This window comes from Paroedura picta, chromosome 12 (genome assembly GCF_049243985.1).
Source record: "Paroedura picta isolate Pp20150507F chromosome 12, Ppicta_v3.0, whole genome shotgun sequence".
Classification (NCBI taxonomy): Eukaryota; Metazoa; Chordata; class Lepidosauria; order Squamata; family Gekkonidae; genus Paroedura; species Paroedura picta.
The window spans coordinates 666,569-688,862 of NC_135380.1; the positions used below are offsets into that span (position 1 = coordinate 666,569).

The window sequence follows — 22,294 nt, forward strand, 5'->3', positions numbered from 1 at the left end:
AAGAGGCTCTAATAAAAGAATACAGATACATAAAACTGATGTAACCCTCACCCTAAAAACACAGGAGCCGCTGCAAAAACCAACTACACAGTAAGGAGCTATGAAAAAGCCAACAAAGGCTGAAATAATTCTGCCTCCCAATGTCTCAGAAATGTCTTCTGGTCCTGTGGTGCACCGATCATTTATTTTATTTTTTATTGTGACAGTTTACAAGAATCTAAACAACCATAAAACAATAAAACATCCAAATAGAACCCCAAGAGGGTGTTAAAAACGCACAGCAGGAGAACTAGACCAATCCCACCCCCATAACCAGCAGTTGTCAAGGCTCAAGAGTGCAGCCGCAAGGTTTGTTCTGGTGGGTGTTGTAAAGAGCTGCTCTAGGCCTTCCTTGTTGTTTCTGACAGGAGGGCCATGTCATCAGCATACCGAAGATTATTTATATTACTTCCTCCAGTCTTAATCCCAGTGTTTGATTCTGAGTTCAATCTCTCTCATAATGATCTCAGCATACAAGTTAAACAGGAAGGGGGAAAGAAGAACTGTGGCACACTCTTTCTCTATTCTGAACCAGTCAGTGACACCAAATGATGTATGTACAATGGCTTCTGGGTTTGTGTAGAGCAACTGCATCAATTTGATCAGATGTACCAGGATCCCCAAATTTTACAGGGCTTCCCACAGTTCGTTGTGATCCACACAATCAAAAGCTTTCTTGTACTCAATTAAGCAGATGTCAACATCCTTCTGATATGCCTGTGACCTTTTTGAAATCCAGCACAGGTTTGCAGTGTGATCGCGAGTGCCACACCCCTGTTGAAAGCCAGTTTGAACCTCTGGTACTTTTTTCAATGGCTGTTGCTATTGCATCTCAGCATCTCCTGAGCACCAACCAACCTTCCATCTTCATCCCAAAACTGCTGCCATGGATACCCTCTTGGGGAGGGGCACCAGGCTGTAGAGGCATGGACCCCCGCCTCCTGCAGAGGATGCTGACCCTCTGGCTACCATGCTTTTCTTGTCAGGGCTGTGTCTGTGTCGCTCCTCACCACACAAGCATGCGCACACATACACGCACAGCTCCGCACTGCTGCCCAAACCTTGCTTCCAGGTGAGCACTGGAGCTCCTCAATGGGGCAAGAGACTTTCTGGGCATCCTTACCACAGCGCTGATGCAGAGGGAGAGTGGGGGGGGGGAGAGCTCTCTCCTCTTCCTTGAGCTTCCCACCCCCCAATCTTAAGGATTGCGGCCAGGAGAGGCAGAACCCTGGCTACAACGAAGCAGGTGTTTTTGGGATTCAAACCCTGCCTGGCTATCAAGCCCAGGGGGAAAGGGTCCCTGGGGTCTCCAGGGATCTTCCGGAATCTGCATTCTTTCTGTGCCCGGACCATTAAAACAACCACATTGGAGGGCTCTGCCATAAGGGGGCCAGTACTCTGGGAGTCCAAACACACGTTCTTGCAGTCCTCATAGGAAGGCACCTGAAACCGCCCCCAGGGCTTGCCACCTGGCTCTTGAGCAGAGCTCCAGACCCAAGAACCAGCTGCAAGGAGACATCACCCTTATTTCTTGCCTCACCTTGTGAACAGACAAGACAATTCACCCACCCAGCACTGCTCTGCAAAGGCATTCCTTGCTACACTCCCAGGGGTGCTGGGCGCTGGGTGTACAGGATCGACCAGGGAAGGGCTGCTAACCTAAGGTGACCATAATGTCCCACTTTTGGAGGGACATCTGGGGGCACCTGGCAAATTGTACTTATGTTGCAAGTAATACTATTTTTGTGTTCTGTGAATTTTTTTGTTGCTCCATATAGATCAGGTTTTAAATCAAGCACCCCCCCCCCCCGTCAATGGTGTCCCGCTTTACCTATGTTAAAATCTGGTCACCTTATGCCAACCCGGTATGTGCCTACGAACATCCGCCAGGTGAGGGCCTGATCCGCGGGCCGCCCATGCGCCCTACTTGCGCGCTTTCCTTCGCCTTCGAAGCCCAAGTGGCCGTCGGAAGAGCACGAGGCTGCCGGCCGGGCCTTAAAGGTGCGAGGCCGACAGGAAGCGGCCCCTGCCCCACGGAGCTTGCGCGCAGCGGACCGATGGAGCTGCGTCTGCGGAACACGGCCTTTTGGGCCAGCCTGCACGGACGGCTCGTACCTACCCCGGGCCTGGGCGGCGACCGCTCGCCTACAGGTGGGGCGGCAGGGGCACCGGGTCCGCACAGAGTGCTGGCCTAAAGCCGCGCTCTTGTGGCTCCTCCGCCGTCCGCAGGGTGGGGAAGAGGAGCCGGAGGGCCCGCGGCGACGCCCTGTGCCTGTTCTCCCCGCAGAGGCCGACGAGCAGCCGCACCTGTGCAGGTGGGCGAATCCCAACCTGGTTTGCCCAATTGCTGGGCGTCCTTGGCCGGCGCCTGGCCGAGAGGCTGCCTCTGCGAGCCCAGCCTGCCGTCGAGAAGAGGCACGCTCCGTGCCCAGCGCAGCAGCCCAGGTAGGAGGGCGAGGCCCCGCCAGGCTGTGGGGTGGGGAGCGGTCTCTTCCCCCCCCCCCCGGAGCGTACCTCCCACGCGGCTCCTCTCCCGTCCCAACAGGCCCCCCAGGCGGAGGAGACGGCCGGCCCCGACGGCGCTCCCCGGGCCGCCGGCCGGCGAGGAAGGGGCCTCCGCTGGCGGGGCAGGAAACCGAAGAGAGCGGCCGGCGGCTGGCCTCACCCGCCACTCAACTACTGCCTCCTCATCAGCCTAGCGCTCAGCAGCAGCGCCGGCGGCAGCCTGGCCGTCCAGGAGATCTACCAGTTCACACGGTGGGTGCCCCGCGCAGGAGAGGGTCCGGCTGGCTGTGGGGCTCTGCTCTGGGGCTGCCCCCCAGCAGTCTCCCTCTCTCTCTCCCCACCGCCGGGGTGGGACAGGAGCTTTGGGCGGCAGGGGGGAGGCCGGCGCCCGCCCGCCGCAAGCGCTCTGGCTCGTCTCCCGACAGGCACCACTTCCCTTTCTTCCGCACGGCGCCCGAGGGCTGGAAGAACACGATCCGGCACAACCTGTGCTTCAGCAGCAGCTTCCAGAAGACCGCCGAGTTTGTGTGCCTGGAGGGGAACCGCAAATCCCGTCTGTGGAAGCTGACCCCGGAGGGGCAGCGCAGGCTCCGCGAGGAGGCGCAGGCCCTGACTCCAGCCCAGCGGGGGTTGCTGCGGCAGAGCATGGACAGCACCGGTAGGCGGGCGGAGAGAGGGATCCTCACAACAACCCTGCGGAGGAGACCAGGCTGAAGGCCTGGGGTGGTTTCAAGTCACCTGGTGATTCTCAACCAGTGGGAGTTAATCATACAAATGGTCATATCACCCGATAAATGTTTTCATATATGTTTGTGTGTTTTAAATTTCTTAAAACATTGATTGGGTGATATGACCACATATGGTCATGTTCCTCGCCCCCTCCCGAAGTGGCCAATGATAGGCTGAGAGGGGGCGGGAAGGGGAGGAGTTTCAGAGGTTTCTCAACCGTAAAAAAGTTGAGAGGCTGTAGTAACCCAGTAATTCTTGACCAGGGTTATTCCAGAGGCCTGGAGGAGTAATTCCAGTTCTGGATTTAATTTTTGCACTATTTATATTTTAAATTAAAAAAAAATCCTGGGAGGAGTCAGGAAGTCCAGGTGGATTTCTGTTAATCTGTTTGGTTGCGGTGGCCTTGTTGAATCGACATACAGTGGAAAAGGAAGAGCTGAATGTGCTGCACTCCCCCCCCCCTCATTGGCTCTTCCCATTTCCCCCTTCTCAGGCTTTCTTCTCAGAGCCCCACTAGCTAGCAGCAAATGCCAGGAGGAAGGCTGCTGCAAGAAAGGGATTCAGAGACTTAAGCCGGGGAGGAAGGTGTCCTCCCTCCAAAGCAGCCGTCTTCTCCAGAGAAACTGGTCTCTAGTCTGCAGAGGAGCTGTAATTCCAGGGAATCCCCAGGTCCCACCTGGAGACTGGCATCCCTAGTTGAGAGATACTACACCTGGATCCAGTGCAAGGACTGTGGGCAGCCTGCATGAAGATTCCTTTCCTCCAGATTTACCCTTTCCCTGGCAGCCATTTCTGATCCTGGCCTTGTTAGGGTTGCCAACCTCTCCAAATCACACAGATAATTTCCCCTGAGAATTGCTGCTTTGCATGGTGGGCTTTACAATATCTGAGATGAAATGAATGCCTCCTTATTTTGCTCAGGAAAGGTGCTGCACACACAAAAATTAACTTCTTATTTAGCAAGCATTTTATTTTCAAATGATGATGATGCCACATACTGTGTGAATTGTGGGGGCGTGGCAAGATGGGCTGGCAGGCTGGCATCTCTTCTGGGGCTGCTCCATGCCTGAAGAGCATTTCAGGAGTGACTCCACGGTTGCAGCCCACAGAAGTTTTTCCCTTGAAGCACGGGTCTCTCTCCGGGGCTGGGGGCCTCCCTTGCTCAGGGCTCTCTTCTGTCACCCCTCCCAGAACTGATGAGGTCTCTGCTTGGGCTTTGACCGGCCCTTGCCTGGAGGAGGAGGCGGCGGTCTCCAGCGGGGCCTCCGGAAGCCCCGGCCAGCCCAAGAGGAGGGAGCTTCGCTTCTAAAGAGGATCTTCGCGGGGAACGAGGGCCGCGGTGTCTGCGCGGGGCTCTGCCTTCTGCAGGCAGGCCGAGGAGGGCGGAGGGCCCTGCCTGCTGTGGCCCCCAGGGGGGCGGGGGGGCTTGGTCTGTAGGGACGCCCTTTGAAGTAAAAGTGTGCCGTGACCGCTGCGTGTGGCCCTTCTTTCCTCCCGCGTGGATCTCTTCGGGCCCCATGGACGGGGGGGGGGGAGGGCCAGGCTCCATTTGCCACCCCTCCCCCTCCCCCTCCCCCTCCCCCTCCCCGAGGACCGCAAGGGGGGAGGGCGCCGGCCGCGGGCTCTTCCGGGCTGCTGCCCGCCCATTGGCCGCCCGCCTCCCCTCCCCTCCCTGACGTCACGCGACGACGGGGCGGGCCGGCGAGGGAAGCCCCGCCCCCGGGCTCTGCGGTGCCCAAGATGGCGGACGGCGGTGCGGCGGGGCCTGCGCCCGTTCCCATGGCGACGGCGCTCTTCCGCTGCGCGCTCTGCCGCCGCAGCGCCTTCTCCGGCCGCCGCAGCCACCTCTACAGCGCCGGACACCAGCGCCGCCTCCGGGCCGTGCTCGCCCGCCTGCGCGAGAAGGTGCGGGCCGGGAGGGGGGGCGGGGCGGGGCGGGGCGGGGGGACTCCGCGGCAGGGGCCCGGCCTGCAACTCTCCGCCCCTCCGTCTCTCCCGCAGGTGGAGGCCGCGCGGGCGGCGGTGCGGCGGGCGGCGGTGGTGCCCTACGACCCCGCGGAGCACGAGGAGCGCTTCTGGTGCGCCTGCTGCGCGCAGGAGCTGGAGCGGCACCTGAGCCACGGGCGCCTGGCCCTCCTGCACGGAGGCCTCGTGCAGCACCTGGCCAGGTAGGCAGGCGGGGGGGGGGAAGGCAGGACGCGACCCCGGCACCTTCGGCGTGGGGTCTCAACACCTTCAACAGGGGCTCTCCCGCCGCAAAGGCAGCTATGCCAAAAGCCAGTGCAGCTAAAGCAGCCTTCTGGCTGATTGTCTCTTTCAAGCCCTGGACACAAAAAAGCCGTCTCTACATTCTGGTGGGAGAACAAAGCGGACCTTAACCTGAAGTGCCAATTCCTTATTTCTTCTGAGGATTACGAGCGGTGAGTAGATCCCCCTTCAGGAGTGTCATGTTGCTGGGAGCGGTTCCTTTGCTAGCTCAGACTGCAGCTCCGGGGCGGAAGGGGCTCGTGCTCTGCATGCTTCAAAAGTAGCCCCTCGTCTGCCTTGGCTGCTCCACTGGCTGTTGGGTCTCAGACTGCAAGGGGCCTTAAAGTTCAAAAAAGGCTGTTGAGATGGGTCTACATGCACCCAGGATGGCAAGAGGCAGGGTAGGATGGGGCCTCTGATGCCTGCCCTTCCAACCATGTAAGGGGCACTTAAGAACCCTCCCCCCTCTTCAGAGAATAGCAGTGTTGTTGCCCTGCATGGTCCATGGTAGAGGCTGCAGAAGTCATGTGTCTTTGTAGCACCGCAAACCCATGTCTTGGATTTTATTCCAGCTTCAAGGCATCTCTCACCAAAGCTCTGGATACTTATGAAGCAAGTGAAGATGAAACCCTTGAGCAGGTGAGAGGAGGGCCTCTTGGGTGAGAGGAGGGCCTCTGGGACACTCTGTCGTCTCACAGTCTGATTGTGTCTTCTGCCCTCTCCAATTACAGGTGGCAGCTCATATCCGAAAGATGGAACAGAGCCGACAAGAGATGGTACAGGCCATCTTAGAGGTTTGTGTGCCCAGGATGGCAAGGGGCAGTATCCACTATTGTATTCACACTCTTATGCGGTCTCCCTATCCATCTGCCTGCCTGCCTGCCTCTTGGCTAGAAGATATAAAATGTAGATCCATCTCTACCCACCCAAGGGATCTCTCATAAGACACTTGGTTTCCTGCCTGTGAGTTTCTGGCCCCTTCCCATCTGGGTGCTCTTCAGGCTCACAGAGGACAGAAGTCAACAAAAGTGGTCCTGTTGGGCGGCATTCTGTGGCTCTCAAAGGGCTTGTGGTACCAGTAAGGGTATGGACTAAATGTCTCTTCTCTTGGTGCAAGTCCTTTTCTTTATTGACAAGCCCCAGAAATGCCCAGCTAAGTAGCTTCCCTTCTCATACCGCCCAGGACCATAATTTGTCAGGATGGATGGATGGAGTGTTTGTGCCGCTTCTTAAAGGAACTGGGTTATTTTGGGGATCCCTCCTGCCCTTCTTATACCCAGGCATACTCTTAGCTTCAATTTGGTGGTGGAATCCCTTCCTGCGGAGCAAAACTTACTCTTGTCTCTTAGAACAAGCATTTGTTTTTCCTGAATCAAACTCAGCCACAGATGGAGACAGAGCTGTGCAAGGGAGTTGCTGGTGTCACAACCTGTACAAGGACCCCAAGGTAAGAAGCTTTTCAGCTGATTAGCTGTGTCATTGACTTCAAGGCCTTGATGCTATCAGACACCCACAGGAGTAGATTTTTGCTCCTTTCTGAATAAGATGGGTATTTGTAGCGCTAGCTGGCTCAAATGTAGCTGCAGCCTGGCCCCAAGTTAAGAGTCTCTTGTATTTCAGTGACTTCTCCTTTGCTGTGGAAGACAGTGCACAACCAGGCCCAAGCGGGAATGCCATCTCTACCAGAGAACAGATTGGATCCCCATGTACTACCACTTGTGGACTAGACTGGCAGGAAGCAAGGCAGCCCTTAATGTTTATTGACCACCAAGTAAGTGGCATGAATCCTGCAGAAATGTTAAGTTTCGGGGGAGGTGATGCTTCCAACCCCTGTAGCATGAATAGCATCTGACTTCAGGAACGAATTTTCACTGTATTTATTTTTCCATTTGAATGCTGCCCTTCCCTATGGGGTTCAGGGCAGCTTGTAACAGTCACATGTATTACATAAAATAATGACAATCCTAAAACTATTGATATAATCAAATCTCACAATTTCAGGCAGGCTGCCTCTCTTTAAAGAGGTGGTGTTTGTCTCTATAAGGGAAGCCAGACTTTTGATGTTATTTCTTGGCCTCAAGCATAAGCCTGATGGAACAGCTGTCTTACATGCCATGTGGAACTGATCTCATTAGGCAGAGCATTCCTCCAGGGCCAGGCTGGAAGTCCTGGCTTTGGTTGAGGTCAGTTTGACCTCTTTGGGCCTGGAATCTAGAGTAAGTATCAATCAGCCCTAGGCTCTCTAGGGTACTGGGGGGTTGACTAGCATTCCCCACAGTATCCTAGAGAGCCTATGGCTGATTGATACTAGAATATTAAAATAGTAATATAGAATCATAGAGCTGGAAGGGGCCATACAGGCCATCTAGTCCAAGCCCCTGCTCAACGCTGGATTAGCCCTAAGCATCCAAGAAAAGTGTGTATCCAACCTTTGCTTGAAGACTGCCAGTGAGGGGGAGCTCACCACCTCCTTAGGCAGCCTATTCCACTGCAGAACTACTCTGACCGTGACATTTTTTTCCCTGATATATATAAATATAAAGAAAGGCGATAGGATTTTGCCACCTTTGATACAACAAACTGTTTTTGGAGGATTCAACCACTGATGAAGTCAATGAAAACGGAATTTATCTAGAAGCCGTTATTGTTGTTCCTTCTGGTATTTAAAAGAATTGTAAAAGAAATTGAATTGAAATTCATTGTATACATTATTACAAACATATTGCCTTGGAAAGGTTCCCTGTTTTCTTCTGTTGATATTTCATTGTGAACCTTTCTTTTTTAATGTTAGTAAGACATGCTGGAGTGTTCCTTGGCTCTAGCCACAATCCACAACCTTTCACATTTTTGTTCATCATTTATTAAAACTTTTGTCATTTTTGTCACCAGAACTGTTGTTGCTTCTGAGAGCTATTATAAAAGGAATATTTGCCACTGAAGAAAAATCATTTATAGAACCAGGGAACACTGGCAAGCTTTCTTCCTGTTTTCCAACATTAAAAGGCATGAAGGAATTCTAATAGCGCAACACTGTGTTCCAATTTTTTTCCTCATCAACGTACTGGTGGCATCTCAGTCCAAAATGTCAGACTAGCTGGTTGAGGGGCTGCATCTGGACATACTCCCATGCTGCTGGGAGCTTTTGTATCCTAGTGCCGCCCTCTATTCCCCATCCTGGAGAAAGAGCAATGCACAAATGATTACCAGAATGATGCTCTTACTGAAGCACATACATGATGTCTGCTTTACAGATGCCTTTGTATTCTGTCTCCCAACATTTCTGATTTTTCTTTTTTTTGGGGGGGGGGGATACACAGGAAACACAAGAAGGCAATGTGCATACAGGTATGTCCAAACATTTGTTTCTCTTACTGCCTTAAACATTTCTGAACATATTTTAAATCAGTAGGTATCTCTACATGTTTCATTCCAGAGCCTGGTTAAAACCAAATCCTGATGCCTGCCTTGTTGCCCACTGAAATGCAGCAAAAATCGAGCAAAAAAAAATCTAAATTTTTAAAATTCCTTATTTCCCCCATAGGAGCTAAACCCCCCTGGTTGCTGGAAGAGGAAGACAACAAAAATGCAGGGCAAATTGGCCCTTCATATGAAGAATTCCTCAAGGAAAGTAAGTGGCGATCTGGATAGTAGAAAGGGGACAATCTGGGTGTTTGATACCTGAACATTATTTTTTTCTCCCCCAAGAAGAGAAACAGAAGCTGAAGAAGCTCCCACCTTATCGGGTTGGAGCCAATTTTGATCACACTTCTCAGACAGGAGAAGATTGGCTTCCCTCTTTTGGACGGGTATGGAACCACGGAAGGAGGTGGCAATCCAGGTATGGTTCTGGGAACTGCTGCCTAGAGGAAGCTCTCTTGGAGACAGCCCAAAGAGATAACTGTCTTCCCCCTGAATGTAGTCATTCATGTTTACTATATCTAGTGTTTTTCCAGAGAGCAGAACTGCATGCAGTTTTCTCACCTACATTTATCTGCATGGTACCCCTGTGACATATTATCAGCTAAGAATGATTCGACTCATTTCAACCAATACACTATACAAGCTGTTTTGGGTTCTTGCTTACAAAAGTTTGTCAAAATACATTTTATTACAAGCAGTTGCCATACTCCCCATTTTTGACAGAACAGACCTCTAATATTTGGCTAGGGCACCTCAGTAGCTACTACATTGTATTCCAGTTGCCAGAGTGAAGGATTTTAAAATTGAATTTAGGGGATGCAGATTACAGATTTCTGATTAATTTCTCAGTTGTGCTTTCTCTAGGCATCAGTTCAAAGCTGAAGGAGGACAGAAAAAAAAGAAACTGAAGAGGCACCTGATTGCTGATGAACATTGATCCTGTGCTGTTTTAACAACCACGAATTATATGCTTTTGTGTATGTGTATATATTATTATTATATACAATAATAGAGCAAGAGTGTTTATATCTAAGCGTTACTGTATATCTTGTGTGTTCACCAAACTTTTTTTAAAACATGAAGCTGCAAATATCAATCTAAAACTTCCCTATCTAAGAGAGATGCATGAGCTTCTCTCTGTAATACCACATTCTCTACAATAGCCTTAACCATACGGTCAGCGCCAATCCTGACAAAGAAAAGCAACAAAGCAGAACTTCAATGACAGATCTTCATACCACTAGTGAGACATTGATTTTATTTTTAGGAATATATTGACAAAAGTTTAAGCATCACTTCTGATCCTGCAAAACCAAAGAGAAGATTAATGAGAAACATATTGTACTGTTTTGCCAGAATCCCAACAAACAATTTAACATCTTTTATGGCCCAGAATTTTGGGAAGGAATATCATCATTATGCAGATGCCATGATCACCTCTAGAATTCCATAACTCACTCGTATGTGGGCCTTCCCTTGTCCTTGACCCAGATATTGCAGCTGGTGCAGAATGCAGCAGCTAGAGTCCTCACTGGAACACCTTGGAGGGCTCACATCCAGGTGGTTCTGAGGCAGTTGCATTGGTTGCCAGTTGCAGCCAAGTCAGGTTCAAGGTTTTGTTTTTGAACTTTAAGGCCCCTTGCAGTCTGAGACCCATATAACTGAGGGTCCACTTGTTGCCTTATGCCCCTTGCAGGTACTAATTTGTCAGTGGTGCTGGCTCACAGGAGGTCCTGACCTGGTGGAATAAGCTCTGAAAGACCCGAGAGGACTGCAGGAGGCCTTTGGCTGAGGCCAGGGCACGAAACATCAGAAAGGCCCCATCCATGTTAAACATCAATTAGTAGTACTACTGGATTGACGGCACCCCTGGATTTTCCCCTAGGCACCAGGAGAAGGTTGCTGAAAATAGGGGAAGGAGGTTTTATTTTGCCACTACGTAGTGTAATGGGGGATTGAGAATGGTTTTTAATTTGCTGTGGGGTTTTATCTTTTTTTATGTAACCTGCCCAGAGACAATCTGCTGATAGCAGCAGGGAATATACCTAGCAAAACAATAAAATGGTTGGCTGAAACAATAGGATACCCAAGCAGCCAGGCACACCAAAAAAGCTTACCTTCTCAAGCCTCCTCTCCAGCAGCCGGTGCATCACCCCCCTTGGTGTTGCGTGTGTAGATCACCTGGGCTCTGTGCTTGGACACAAGCTTAATCAGACCTGCCGGTAGAACAGTACCACTTCAGAGAAGACAAAAAGGCCATTGCATTTCATGGGTTTTATACGCAACCAGTTTGGAAAAACTGCCAGATGGCAGCACTTGCAAGAAAAGGGCCAGCCCTTTACAGAGCACATTGCTATGTGCAGGGGAAATATCAGGGTTGTAGGACAGTGGCTGCTGACCAAGGGTTCTACCAAGGGTAACTTTGGAGCTACACTGACTGTGGAGAGCTGTCCCTGCATACTAAAACTACAGAGCCATGTCTGCTGCTGGATTCTTATATACATTCCACTGGGAAAAGAGTAAGAGTATCAAAGTGGCAGTTACCAGAACCAAACTACTTTGCTCACTTATTTTGAATTTCCTTTTCTTCCCAATTCTAAGCTTGCCCAATTTGTAAGAAACAGCACAATTTTCTTTTGCTTGTCTTCATCTGCACTCCCTAACACTTTTATACAAAAAATAATTCACTGCAATGAAATGATTTCATCTCAATTCTAATTCTGCCCTTCTTCACCATGCTTGTTCTAGCTTTGTTTTCATAGACAGGACTGGGTGAGGGATTAACTTCTAACCACACTTCTTAATGATTCGCATTAAATGTGGCTATTGTTTCATCCATTCTCCTGTAAATTCAGGAGTGCTTACCTAAATCATTTCCATCCTGTTTTAAGAATCATTGAGTTGCAAGGCTGAGCCAAGAATAAATCCCAAGCCTCCCCAGTCCAATTGTGATCCCCCCCTCCTCCCCCAACGAGCATCCCTCTTTCTCCAACCATGTGGGCCCGGCTGGTGAGCCAAACTCCTCTTTGAGTGCTGGCCTGGGTGAGGGTCATAGAATCATACAGGCCATCTAGTCCAACCCCCTGCTCAACGCAGGATCATTTCTGCCTACCTTTACTGAGCAGCTCCTGGAGCGCAGCTCTGGCCAGAGAGCCTCGGATCTTGAGCCTCTCGGAGACCACGGCTGGCGTGATGAGCTTGTAGTTGGGCACCTCCTTGCAGAGCTTGTCGTAGGTGGCTTTGTCGAAGAGCACGAGGTTGTTGAGCTTGTCTCGGACTTTCCCTTTGGACCACTTCTGCTCGCGGAGGGGGAGAGAGAAAGCGAGAAAGGGCGGGCCATGCGGCCAGGGGAGGGGAGGGGGATCGGCGGGCCGGGAGGGGGGAGGGTCCCCGGGCGCCCACTCACCTTCTTCTTGGCTTTGCCGCCGGACTTGTTGACGGGGTCCTTGTCCTTCTTGGCCGACTTGCCCGCGTCCTTCTTCTTCTTGTCGTCCTTGGGAGGCTGCAGAGGGAGGGGGGAGGGGGGTGAGGGGGAGGCCGGAGGAAACCCACCCCCCACCCGCCACCCGCGGTCTGCTGCCCGCCCGCCCGCCCGGCCTCCCGCCCGGCCTCCCGGCCTCCCTACCATGGCGGCGGGGCGGCGAGTGCGGCTGCGGCTGCCTCGTGCGGCGTCTTCCGGGCCGAAAGGAAGGGGCCGCGCGCGCCAGGCCGGGAAACCCCGTGGCGGGAGGCGCACTTCCGGCGGGCGGGCGGGCGAGGGGAGGGGCGGGCTACGGGAGCCGCGATGGCCATCTTCAGCGTGTACGTGGTGAACAAGGCCGGCGGGCTCATCTACCAGCTGGACCACTACGCGCCGCGGGCCGAGAGCGAGCGCAGCTTCTCCTTCCCGCTGGAGCTGGTGCTGCGGCCGCACGACGAGCGCGTCCTGGTGGCCTTCGGGCAGCGCGACGGCGTCCGCGGTGAGGCAGGCAGGCGGGCGGGCGGGCGGGAGGCGGGCGGGAGGCGGGCGGGAGGCGGGCGGGCGGGGGTCCCTCCCGGCGGGGGGCTGACGGCCGGCCCGCTCTCTCTCTCTCTGTCGCCCGCAGTGGGCCACGCCGTGCTGGCCATCAACGGCCTGGAGGTCAACGGGCGCCTCACGGCCGACGGGCGCGACGTGCTGGACTTCCTGGGCGACGCCGCCAACTTCCCCGTCTCCGTCCGCTTCGGCCGCCCGCGGCTCTCCTCCAACGAGAAGCTCATGCTGGCCTCCATGTTCCACTCGTGAGCGCGGCCGGGGGGGGGCAGGGCGGGAGGGGCCCGGGGGGAGGGCGGGAGGGCCCGGGGGGAGGCCCGGCTGACGGGCGGCTCTGCTCCCCGCCTGCTGCAGGTTGTTCGCCATCGGGTCGCAGCTGTCTCCTGAGCCCGGCAGCTCCGGCATCGAGATGCTGGAGACGGACACCTTCAAGCTGCACTGCTACCAGACCCTGACAGGTAGGCAGGTAGGGGGGCCGGGGGGGGGGCAGCCAGCCGTCTCACTGCCCCCTCCCACCACGTTGCTCGCTCTCTTAGGAATCAAGTTTGTCGTTCTGGCTGACCCCCGGCAGACAGGGATAGATTCCCTCTTGCGCAAGATCTACGAGATTTACTCCGACTTTGCTCTCAAGAACCCTTTCTACTCCTTGGAGATGCCCATCAGGTACGGATTCCTTATTCTTAATCCTGCTGGGAGCCAGACAAGCTCCCGCCTCCACCTAGACTCTATTTGCCAGGTTCTCACCTGGAATAGCTTAATGTACATTTGTTTCCTTGTGCAGCAAAATGAGTCTTTCCCAGTGGCAGGAGCACAAAGGTGCCATGAGCAGTGGTCCTTTGAAGGAAACCCAACATCGAAGGGTGTTGAGAGGCTCTCTTTGAGCTTTACAAGGGGCTTCTTTTAGCCCTACAACAGCCATTCCCACCAAACTAGCATTAAGCACCATCTCATGTTGGCAGCTATAGCAACAAAACACCAGACACGGACAGCCCTCAATCATCGGGCCAAATCAAGGGCAAAGTAATGACAACGGGGGTCAGGGATCCCAATAATAATGGAAAGAAGCAGAGAAAGCGGTAGGAAGAATTGGGTCAAAAAAGGGATTTGAGATATGATTATGCTTGAATCATTTCTAACCTGCACCCCATCTCTTGGGCCTCTAGGTTGGAGGCAAAGATAAACAACCCACCTCCAACACTGATGTTGCACAATGCCGAGTCGGTTAACAACAAAGCCTTCACTCTGCAAGTGTATTTCACAGGGCAGAGGGTGGACCTGGCGTGCATGATGGAAACCTGGACCAGGGAGGGTGAAACAGTCGCCCTTAAAGAACTAGCCCCTGTGGGGGGGGTTCTCTGTCCACCATCAGTCACGGACTGTGGGGCAGGGAGGGGAAGTGACTATACTAGTCCATGAAGATCTCTCCTTCAGAGCTCTCCCTTCGTTGTCAATTCTGGGAATTGAATCCTTCTCTGTCCCGGCCCCACCTGGTGGAATGAGCTCCCTGAACAGATCAGGGCCATTCCTGAACTCCCACAGTTCTATAAGGCCTGTAAAAAGGAGTTCCTCCACCAGGCATTTGGTCAAGGCTGGCCGACCCAACATCTGCTGGTCCCCCCAGATACCCCCGTCCATGACCAGAACCAAACTGACCTCCCTGGGGTTCATGTTAAAAGTTGTTGTTGCAATATGAATGTTATAATCTGTTATATTTTGGAACCACTTTTATGATTATTGCTACTATAATTCTGATTAGGATGGGGGAGACTTGTCTTGGCAGTAGCATGTGTAAGAAGGATCTAGGAGTCTTAGTAGACCACACATTGAACATGAGTCAACAGTGAGACTCAGTGGCTAAAAAGGTAAATGAGATTTGGGGCTATATCAAACGGAGTATCGTGTCCAGATCATGGGAGGTGATGCTACCGCTTTGCTCTGGTTCGGCCTCACTTGGAGTCCTGTGTTCAGTTTTGGGCACCCCAGTTGAAGAGGGATGTAGACAAACTGGAGCAACAAAGGGCAACAAAGATGGTGAGGGGTTTGGAGACCAAGATGTAGGAGGAAAGGTTGGGGGAGATTGGTCTGTTTAGCCTAGAGAGGAGACGACTGAGGGATCTGATAACCATCTTCAAGTATTTAAAAGGGTACCATATAGAGGATGGAGCAGAGTTGTTCTCTCTTGCCCCAGAGGGACAGACCAGAACCAATGGGATGAAATTAATTAAAAAGAAATTCCGTCTCAACATCCGGAAGAAGTTCCTGAGAGTTAGAGCGGTTACTCAGTGGAGCAGGCTTCCTCAGGAGGTGGTGGGTTCTCCATCTTGGGAGATTTTTAAACAGAGGCTGGATAGCCAGCTGATGGAGAGGCTGATTCTGTGAAGGCTCAAGGGGGTGGCAGGTTACAGTGGATGAGCGACAGGGTTGTGAGTGTCCTGCATAGTGCAGGACTAGATGACCCATGAGGTCCCTTCTGACTGTATTATTCTATATGATTCTAAGTTCTATGTAAACTGCCCTGAGCCTTATGGGAGGGCGGTATAGAAATTCAATAAAATTAAATTAAACGTTGAAGCCCCAGAAGTGGCGCTTCCATTAAACATTCCCTGATAAGAGAATGGAGCAGAGAATTTGACTGTAACTCGGGACAGTTGAGCTAGGTGAATTGCTTCCTGGGGCTGGCTTGCTTGCATGCATGCTTACCACACACCTATGTTAGGAGTGCAGACTTCTAATCTGGCGTGCTGGGTTCGATTCTGCGCTCCCCCACATGCAACCAGCTGGTTGACCTTGGGCTTGCCACGGCACTGATAAAACTGTTCTGACCGAGCAGTGATATCAGCACTCTCTCAGCCTCACCTACCCCGCAGGGTGTCTGTTGTGGGGAAAGGAATGGGAGGGCGACTGTAAGCCACTTTGAGCCTCCTTCGGGTAGGGAAAAGCGGCATATAAGAACCAACTCTTCTTCTTCTATATATCTAGATACACACACATACACATGGTTATTGCTGGGTATATTTCTTATAGTGGCAATCTCGTCAATAAAGTATTCCAAATAGGAACTTCAATTGTCAACTTGTGCAGAATTTCTGCCTTGAACTGTTTTGATGTTCCAGATGTGAACTTTTCGATCAACATCTGAAGCTAGCCCTGGAAGTAGCAGAGAAAGCTGGGCCATTTGGACCAGGCCTATAGGACGGATTTCTTCCCTTTCAACCTCAGTGGATTCTTTCCAGTGGCAACTGGGCCAGGAAGACTCTTGTCCACACCGGATTTGCAGCTGAGACCACTATTCTGGGAATGGTCAGGTCTAGAGGAAGCTGTGAGCTTAGCCCAATCATTTCCTAGGGCTGTCTCGAATACATATGCATGTGTGTGCATGTATATATGTGTGTGCGTGGGGGGGGGGCTGTTACAGTGCATATATTTCCTTTTGGCTGTAAATAAAGCATTCCAGACAGAAGGTTGAACTGTGAGCTGGTGCAAAGCTTGTGTGCTCAGCAGTAGGTCAGAAAAGCCTGCATGGACTCGGGGCTGAACTGAACTGGGTTCAGCATTTCAAGGGGAACTCACTGCACAGGACTGGAGGCTTCTGCTGCAGAGTAGTTTGTCAGAGGATACTTTATTGCCGTGAATGGATCTGGACCATCTCAGTTCAGTACAAGATGTTCTCCTGACAGCAGCTGCAAAAGTGCTGGATGCCGTATTGTTTCGCTGCCAGGACAATAGGTGGGCAGGGAAGGAGGAGAGATTGGTGATAGTAGCTTCGCTTCTAACAAGTACCCCACAGGTGTAGCCTTCGTATAGTATCCTGGCACATTACTGCAGTGAAGACGAAGAAGGCAGTGGGGGGCTGGTTCTGGGCCACCGAGTCCTTGGCTTGGCTGTCACTGGCTAATCAGGTTGACCTTCTGTGAGTGGCTCTGCCAAGCATTTCAGAAAATGGCCAAAGTAGGCTTCTGCCCGGTCTGCCCGGTGGAGGCAGCGTGAAGACCCTCCAAGGCTGCATTTCTCCTGGTCTTCAGTCCACCTTCTTTGGCACGCGACCCATCTTGGTACGGATGTTCCGCAGGAAGAAAAAGGCCACGGTACTTGCTGTGCATGTCAATTCTGCCACCCAGAAGGCTGTTCCCCAGCTGTAGTGCTTTGCGATGGTGCTGAAGGGCAGGCCGGCCAGGAAGCCTCCCACTGGAAAGCAGAGGGTGGTATGAGAGGGGCTGGGTAGCTCTCGGGGCAGGGGGAAGGAGGGTTGCCACTCACCGTTGGCCATTAGCGCCACAATGGCATGTGATGTTCCACAGAGGTTGGATGGGGCACTTTCATTGGCTATGACACCAAACAATGCAATTGGTCCATAAGAACAAAATCCAAAAACTGCTCCCAAGACCAGGATCCATAACTAAGAAAATGAGGGGGGGGAGTTAGGCGTGGGAGTGATAGGATGTGTGCCCAGCCTCCACCCACCCACCACTCAGCTCTCTCCTTCATGGGGCTTGGGGAAAAGACAGTTCCTTGGCAGCACATGAACGAGCCCTTTGGCGCTCCTGGCGAAAGGAAACGGTGCTTGTCACCAAGTTGGCTAACAGATCAGCAGTAGACCCCACCCCCGCACAGGAAAGACACAGTGTCGATGGATACTGTTACCTTAAAGGGAGCAAGATTGCAGTAAAGATCCTACATTACCTTTAGAACGAAGCATGCACACACACGCTTATACTCAGAATTAAACTGTTTTGATTTCAAAGGTGCCCCTGGACTCAGACTTTGTTCTATTGCTTCATCCCAACATAGCTGTGTACCTGAATCTAGATTAACTTTGACAAGTCTTCAAAGCCACAGCATTCGCAAGAGTAAGCAAAGGCCGGTGACCTCACCCCACAAAGTATTCACCTTTCCAGGCAGACCCTCCCTGCTTTATCACAGGCAGACAACTGTTTATGGAATGCGTCTGGCAGAAGGCAGCAGAGAAGGAGTGGGCTGGAAGGAACAGGGTGTCCTCCCCTTCAGACCTCACGTTAAACCCCACCAAACCATGCAACAGAAAAGATCAGAGAAAGACCTCGTGTTCTGTTAAGCCCACAAGGACAGCAAGAGGATGGAGAGCTAGAATCCAAGAGCTGCTTTCCTGAGAGACAAAGGAGGAAACCATGAACAAGGTCAGCAAGAGAAACCTCCCCCGTCCCTGCCCCAACCAGCAGTTCCCCCCCCCCCCACCCACCAGCCCCTTTTAAGGCTGTGCCTTTTGGATTCCTCGGGCTACTTTCGAGGCCTTCAAGGAGGAAACTGTCTGGGAATTTTCCATGGAAAGAGTTGCGTTGAGGAGAGAGAGATGATCCTGCCACTCAAGGGAGCTGTGGCTGCAAAGCACAGCCACAGGCCCCTCCTTCCGAGCAGCTCTCAAGAGGTGCATGTGTTGAGCCAGCAGCGAGGAGAGCTCTGGTGTACTCCGAAGCTTGGGGGTGCCCTTTGTCCTCCCTCCTGGCCTGAGTTTCAGTGCATAGCAATGGAAGGCTTCTGCACAGGTTACCTTGGGAGAACTGCCAGTGACCGTAACCCGGAAGAGGTACATGGAAGCAGACATGCCCGCCATCATGGAGAGGAGAAGCGTGTGTCGAGGGTTCCCGTGCTGGGACAGGCCCACCTGCAACACACCCAGGACGAGCCCCAGTCAGGATGCCGCCGGAAACAGCTCTCGTCACCCTCTCCTCTGCCGTCCTGAACCAGGGGGCTTACCCGGGCTACGGCGCGGTCCGAGAGATAGCCGGCTACGATGCTGCCCACCAGGCCCCCCACTTCCAGGGCACTCATGTACGAGCTTCCTAGGGAGTCAAGAGAACATGAGCCAGGTAGAGGACAACCTCTGCGTGAGACATTGGGGGCATGCAGCTCCTCCCAGGGAGGCCTCTTTGCTGAACGCACTGGGGGACGGATGAAGTGCCCCAGCACACCCACTCAGCCTCCGACCTGGCCAGGAACCAGCTAGGGCCAGAAACAGCTCTGTCGGCCGTTGATATTTGGGGTGTCTGTAAAATGAGCCCAGTCCTCCCACGCCCAGCTTCTCTGAGAACAATGCCAGACGGTATATCATACCCACAAGAGTTGACTGCCCTCTCTCCTGGATGAGGAAGAGCTGTCCCCAGTCTGTGCAGCAGGTCTTGATGCCAAAGACAACCAGATAGCCAGTCGACAGGACCCAGAGGTATGGCGAGAGCAGCAGCTCGGCCAGAGTGCTGTCCTCTGATGAGGAGCCTGCAGGGAAAAGGCCACTCCCGAGAGCCTTGCACATCATTTCCCCTGCCCAAATCACGACTCCAATCCCTCTGTGACCACCCTGCAGCTCTCTACCTGCGCTCCCCCCCCAAGCCTGGCATCAAGGCAGGCTGCTCCTTGCCCTTCTCAAGGAGTTCAAGATGCTGACACAAGCCCACCAATGGCAGTCCCCCTGAACGGGAGGCCGCAGTCTCTGCTGGCTGTGCTGCTCAGCACAAAGGAGGCAGGCCCCTGCCATACTTCTTCAGCTGGCCTCCTGCTCCGCAGACACTCACCCTTTCCCCCTTTCTTTGGCCCCGGCTCAATGTTGGGCAGCCCCACGTCCGAGGGCTCGTTCTTAATGAGAAGCAGGCATGCCAGGGAGGCCACCACGCACACCGAGCCAGAGAGTGCCAGGGTCGTGCGCCAGTCATAGCTCAGCGCCATCAGAGCAGCCACCAGGGGGCCCAGCCCTCCAGCCAGGTTCATGCTGGTGGAGAGGACTGCCCACCAAGTCCCAAACTGGGAAGGCTCAAACCACTGCACGGAAGGGAAAAGGGGCAGGAGTCAGTGCTGAGACGCGAGGCCTCGGCAGTGCGCAGAAGACCCCCTTGGCCCAAATCCCCGAGGGTCCCCGCCAAGAGGCCACCTGGAGCCCCCAACTATCCATTCCAGGAAGGGCACCAATGTACACCAAGCCACAGAAACAAGGCCCAAGCTCTGCTGTGGGCCTCAGCCGTGGCAGCCCGCAGCCAAAGGGTACGCGCAACCCTGCCCTGGAATGGGATACGCATCGTGCATGGAGCCCCCAAAGAAAATCCCACCCACTTTTCCAGAGCCTCCCCTGCAACACCAGCCAGCCAGGTGCCTCCCTGTGCAGTTACAAATTAGACAGCTTAAAATCAAGACTCTGGGATTTGAAGCATCCATCCCTCCAAATCCGAACAGCGATGAGAAGATCGGCTGCTTGCAGGGACATCCCAAAAGCAACCGCCCTTCCTCCCTGCCAGCCGCCCATCCCCACCCGGGCTTGGCCTCCAAGGGCCGCTGGCTCAGCGTCATTGGAGAGTCTTTTTGGCAGGCCCCTGCGGAGGGTGCCGGCTCCCAAGAAGATCACCTCGCGGAAAGTGAGACGGCTGGCTGGTGACTGACAGCCTCCTGCCGCCCCCGCCCCCCCCCCCGGCGGCCTCTGGGCAGGCCGGGAGAGAGCGGCGGGCTCCCTCGGCCCAAGAAAGCGGCCGCTCCGTCCCTCACCTTGCGGAGCACCTTGGCGCAGGGCGGCCAGCCGAGGCCTTGGGCCAGGCCGTTGAGGAACCAGAGCGCGGCAAAGGCCGCCACCGCCGAGCTCCGGGAGAAGAGCACGTTGACCAGGCCCACGAGCAGCAGGCCGGACGAGAAGAGCCAGCGGGCGCTGAGCCGGTCCGAGAGCACCCCGCTGAGGAACTTGCTGAGCGCGTAGGCGGCCGACTGGCTGCTGCTGATGAGCCCTGCAGCGGGGGAGGCACAGCGTCGGGCCCCGGTCCCGGTCCCGGCCCCGGCGGAGCCCAGCCCAGCCCAGCCCAGCCCCGGGACAGCCCGCGCCCCCCGCCCGCCCACCCACCCACCCACCCCGCCGGGCTCGGCTCACCCAGGTCGTCTTTGGCCAGCGCGACCTCCTCCATGACGGCCGGCATGACGAACGAGAAGGTCTTGCGGTTGAAGTAGTACAGCGTGTAGCCCACGTACATGGCCGCGAAGATGACGGCGCGCCGGGCCCCGTAGCCTGGACCGGCCATCGCGGCGCCGGCCTCCTCCGGCTCGGCTCCCCGCGCGAGAATGATTAACCCGGGCGCCGCGCCGGGACGTGTCCTTGGGCCGCGGCACACGGGGCCGGCCCCACTGCAAGACTCCCCGCCCCCTCGGGGGGCAGCTGACGAGCGCGGCCGGCCCTGCAGCCAGCAGGCGGGGCGACCAGCCGGGAGCCGTCGGGCAAAGGCAGCCCTCCCGCTTCTCCCTCCCTCCCGCCGGGCCGTGGAAGCGCCATCCCCTCTCGCCGCCGCCAATCGCTGCGACGGCGCCAGGGACGCCCCCTCCGTCGGGGGGACGGACGGACCACGTGGGCTTCCTTGCGCCCGCCCTCAGCCCCACACTGGCCTAGCGCTGGGGCAAGCCCCCTGGCGGCGTGCCCGGGCACAGACGCGTCCCCGAAGGCCCAGGGCTGGGGTGAGCCATTGGGCAAGTGGGGCAGGCGCCCACCCCGGACAGCATGAAGCATCGTGGGAGAAAGATGCCAGGCAGGGCTGTCCCCACAGAACCGAAGGGGGCCCATGGGCCCTGGGAACAATGCTGAGTGCCGGTGCATCAGACAAATGCATCTTGCACATGATGCGGCGAAAGTGACCGAGCTGCTCAGCCGGCTGGCTAAACGTCAAGGGAGAGTGATTTATGCCTCTGCTGCTGCAAGCTGAAGCCCCCCCCCGCCCGCTCTTGGGGCGGAGGCAGAACAGCGTCTCCTGGTCTCCTGGCTGGCTGGAGGGGGGGGTGGATTCTCTCACCAGAGAAAGTTAGGGCACCTTCTGCAGCCGGGCACGTTGGGGATGTGGCTTGGGAGGGTCACCGTCAGGTTCCCGTGGCCGCTCCCTTGAGGCTCTGCTGGTCTTTGCCAATGTGGTGTGCGGGTGAAGAGTGGCAACTTCTAGTCTGGGGAGCTGGGAATGATCTCCCACTCCTCCCCCACATGCAGCCCAGTGGTAACCTTGGACTGGTCACAGCCCTGATAGGGTCACATCTCTGACCAAGCAGTAATATGAGAGCTCTCTCAGCCTCTCAGGGTGTCTAGTGAAAAGGGGGGTATAAAAAACTTTTCTTCATTGCCATATGGAGAAAGGACATCAAATGCCCTCCCCTCGGATAATACACCTGGAGGTTCTAAGTGGCTTCCCTTTAAATGGAACTAACCCGTACCATTCTCTGGAGGATGAGGCATGGCACAGAGGACGGTGGGACAAGCAGCAGGGGTGATACCAGTCAAGAGTGCTGCACAGTGGAGGGATGGAGGGTGGCCAATGGGGGCTTCAATACCATCCTTAACACTGGAAGCAAAGACAAGACAGCACA

At 54.5% G+C, this 22,294-nt stretch overlaps 5 protein-coding genes across 12 annotated transcripts; 3 read left to right on the forward strand and 2 right to left on the reverse strand.

Annotated features, from left to right (window-relative positions):
• Positions 1 to 2,006: 2,006 nt before the first annotated feature.
• On the forward strand, positions 2,007 to 4,721 carry FOXR1 (forkhead box R1). Of its 2 annotated transcripts, XM_077306633.1 has the most exons (5): positions 2,008 to 2,190; positions 2,327 to 2,484; positions 2,585 to 2,796; positions 2,970 to 3,202; positions 4,465 to 4,721. In XM_077306633.1, exons 1-5 carry the CDS (start codon positions 2,097 to 2,099, stop codon positions 4,491 to 4,493), a joined length of 726 nt encoding a protein of 241 aa, XP_077162748.1. In that variant the 5' UTR covers positions 2,008 to 2,096; the 3' UTR covers positions 4,494 to 4,721. The 2 variants fall into 2 exon arrangements, with proteins under 2 accessions (XP_077162747.1, XP_077162748.1); XM_077306632.1 differs by lacking the exon at positions 4,465 to 4,721 and having other exon boundaries at positions 2,007 to 2,190; positions 2,970 to 3,353.
• Positions 4,722 to 4,871: 150 nt separating this feature from the next.
• CENATAC (centrosomal AT-AC splicing factor) lies at positions 4,872 to 12,021 on the forward strand. 5 transcript variants are annotated; one of them, XM_077306630.1, is made up of 12 exons: positions 4,875 to 5,178; positions 5,275 to 5,441; positions 5,595 to 5,693; positions 6,093 to 6,159; positions 6,252 to 6,314; positions 6,870 to 6,967; positions 7,141 to 7,291; positions 8,838 to 8,865; positions 9,062 to 9,148; positions 9,226 to 9,358; positions 9,805 to 9,917; positions 10,637 to 12,021. In XM_077306630.1, exons 1-11 carry the CDS (start codon positions 5,014 to 5,016, stop codon positions 9,875 to 9,877), a joined length of 1,131 nt encoding a protein of 376 aa, XP_077162745.1. In that variant the 5' UTR covers positions 4,875 to 5,013; the 3' UTR covers positions 9,878 to 9,917; positions 10,637 to 12,021. The 5 variants fall into 5 exon arrangements, with proteins under 5 accessions (XP_077162742.1, XP_077162745.1, XP_077162744.1 ...); XM_077306629.1 differs by lacking the exon at positions 10,637 to 12,021 and having other exon boundaries at positions 9,805 to 9,973; XM_077306631.1 differs by lacking the exon at positions 10,637 to 12,021 and having other exon boundaries at positions 6,903 to 6,967; positions 9,805 to 9,973.
• Positions 11,062 to 12,568, reverse strand: RPS25 (ribosomal protein S25). Its single transcript, XM_077306570.1, has 4 exons — positions 12,500 to 12,568; positions 12,347 to 12,433; positions 12,053 to 12,236; positions 11,062 to 11,156 (listed from the first exon to the last, which is right to left on the reverse strand). The coding sequence occupies exons 1-4, from the start codon at positions 12,566 to 12,568 to the stop codon at positions 11,062 to 11,064; spliced, it is 435 nt and encodes a 144-aa protein (XP_077162685.1).
• Positions 12,569 to 12,686: 118 nt separating this feature from the next.
• On the forward strand, positions 12,687 to 16,419 carry TRAPPC4 (trafficking protein particle complex subunit 4). Of its 2 annotated transcripts, XM_077306635.1 has the most exons (5): positions 12,687 to 12,899; positions 13,026 to 13,200; positions 13,307 to 13,410; positions 13,489 to 13,615; positions 16,066 to 16,419. In XM_077306635.1, the coding sequence occupies exons 1-5, from the start codon at positions 12,725 to 12,727 to the stop codon at positions 16,142 to 16,144; spliced, it is 660 nt and encodes a 219-aa protein (XP_077162750.1). In that variant the 5' UTR covers positions 12,687 to 12,724; the 3' UTR covers positions 16,145 to 16,419. The 2 variants fall into 2 exon arrangements, with proteins under 2 accessions (XP_077162750.1, XP_077162749.1); XM_077306634.1 differs by having other exon boundaries at positions 13,307 to 13,615.
• A 133-nt stretch (positions 16,420 to 16,552) lies between these two features.
• Positions 16,553 to 21,251, reverse strand: SLC37A4 (solute carrier family 37 member 4). 2 transcript variants are annotated; one of them, XM_077306625.1, is made up of 9 exons: positions 20,826 to 21,251; positions 20,453 to 20,685; positions 19,495 to 19,738; positions 19,040 to 19,198; positions 18,683 to 18,768; positions 18,477 to 18,590; positions 18,009 to 18,074; positions 17,210 to 17,348; positions 16,553 to 17,137 (listed from the first exon to the last, which is right to left on the reverse strand). In XM_077306625.1, exons 1-9 carry the CDS (start codon positions 20,971 to 20,973, stop codon positions 16,971 to 16,973), a joined length of 1,356 nt encoding a protein of 451 aa, XP_077162740.1. In that variant the 5' UTR covers positions 20,974 to 21,251; the 3' UTR covers positions 16,553 to 16,970. The 2 variants fall into 2 exon arrangements, with proteins under 2 accessions (XP_077162740.1, XP_077162741.1); XM_077306626.1 differs by lacking the exon at positions 18,009 to 18,074 and having other exon boundaries at positions 20,826 to 21,248.
• Positions 21,252 to 22,294: the final 1,043 nt, after the last annotated feature.

Bases quoted from the DNA above. Each gene is read 5' to 3' on its own strand.
- FOXR1 (XM_077306632.1), top strand. From the start codon at position 2,097: ATGGAGCTGCGTCTGCGGAACACGGCCTTTTGGGCCAGCCTGCACGGA. The intron at 2,191-2,326 runs GTGGGGCGGCAG...TTCTCCCCGCAG, and splicing joins CGGCGACCGCTCGCCTACAG to AGGCCGACGAGCAGCCGCAC. The intron at 2,797-2,969 runs GTGGGTGCCCCG...GTCTCCCGACAG, and splicing joins GAGATCTACCAGTTCACACG to GCACCACTTCCCTTTCTTCC.
- RPS25 (XM_077306570.1), bottom strand. From the start codon at position 12,568: ATGGTAGGGAGGCCGGGAGGCCGGGCGGGAGGCCGGGCGGGCGGGCGG. The intron at 12,237-12,346 runs GTGAGTGGGCGC...CTCCGCGAGCAG, and splicing joins GCGGCAAAGCCAAGAAGAAG to AAGTGGTCCAAAGGGAAAGT. The intron at 11,157-12,052 runs GTAGGCAGAAAT...TTCTACCGGCAG, and splicing joins CCAGGAGCTGCTCAGTAAAG to GTCTGATTAAGCTTGTGTCC.
- TRAPPC4 (XM_077306634.1), top strand. From the start codon at position 12,725: ATGGCCATCTTCAGCGTGTACGTGGTGAACAAGGCCGGCGGGCTCATC. The intron at 12,900-13,025 runs GTGAGGCAGGCA...TGTCGCCCGCAG, and splicing joins GCAGCGCGACGGCGTCCGCG to TGGGCCACGCCGTGCTGGCC. The intron at 13,201-13,306 runs GTGAGCGCGGCC...CGCCTGCTGCAG, and splicing joins CTGGCCTCCATGTTCCACTC to GTTGTTCGCCATCGGGTCGC.
- SLC37A4 (XM_077306625.1), bottom strand. From the start codon at position 20,973: ATGGCCGGTCCAGGCTACGGGGCCCGGCGCGCCGTCATCTTCGCGGCC. The intron at 18,591-18,682 runs GTAAGCCCCCTG...GGTGTGTTGCAG, and splicing joins CGGACCGCGCCGTAGCCCGG to GTGGGCCTGTCCCAGCACGG. The intron at 18,075-18,476 runs GTAACCTGTGCA...TTTGTCTCTCAG, and splicing joins TCACTGGCAGTTCTCCCAAG to GAAAGCAGCTCTTGGATTCT.
- CENATAC (XM_077306627.1), top strand. From the start codon at position 5,014: ATGGCGGACGGCGGTGCGGCGGGGCCTGCGCCCGTTCCCATGGCGACG. The intron at 6,968-7,140 runs GTAAGAAGCTTT...CTTGTATTTCAG, and splicing joins ACCTGTACAAGGACCCCAAG to TGACTTCTCCTTTGCTGTGG. The intron at 7,292-8,837 runs GTAAGTGGCATG...GGGGATACACAG, and splicing joins TAATGTTTATTGACCACCAA to GAAACACAAGAAGGCAATGT.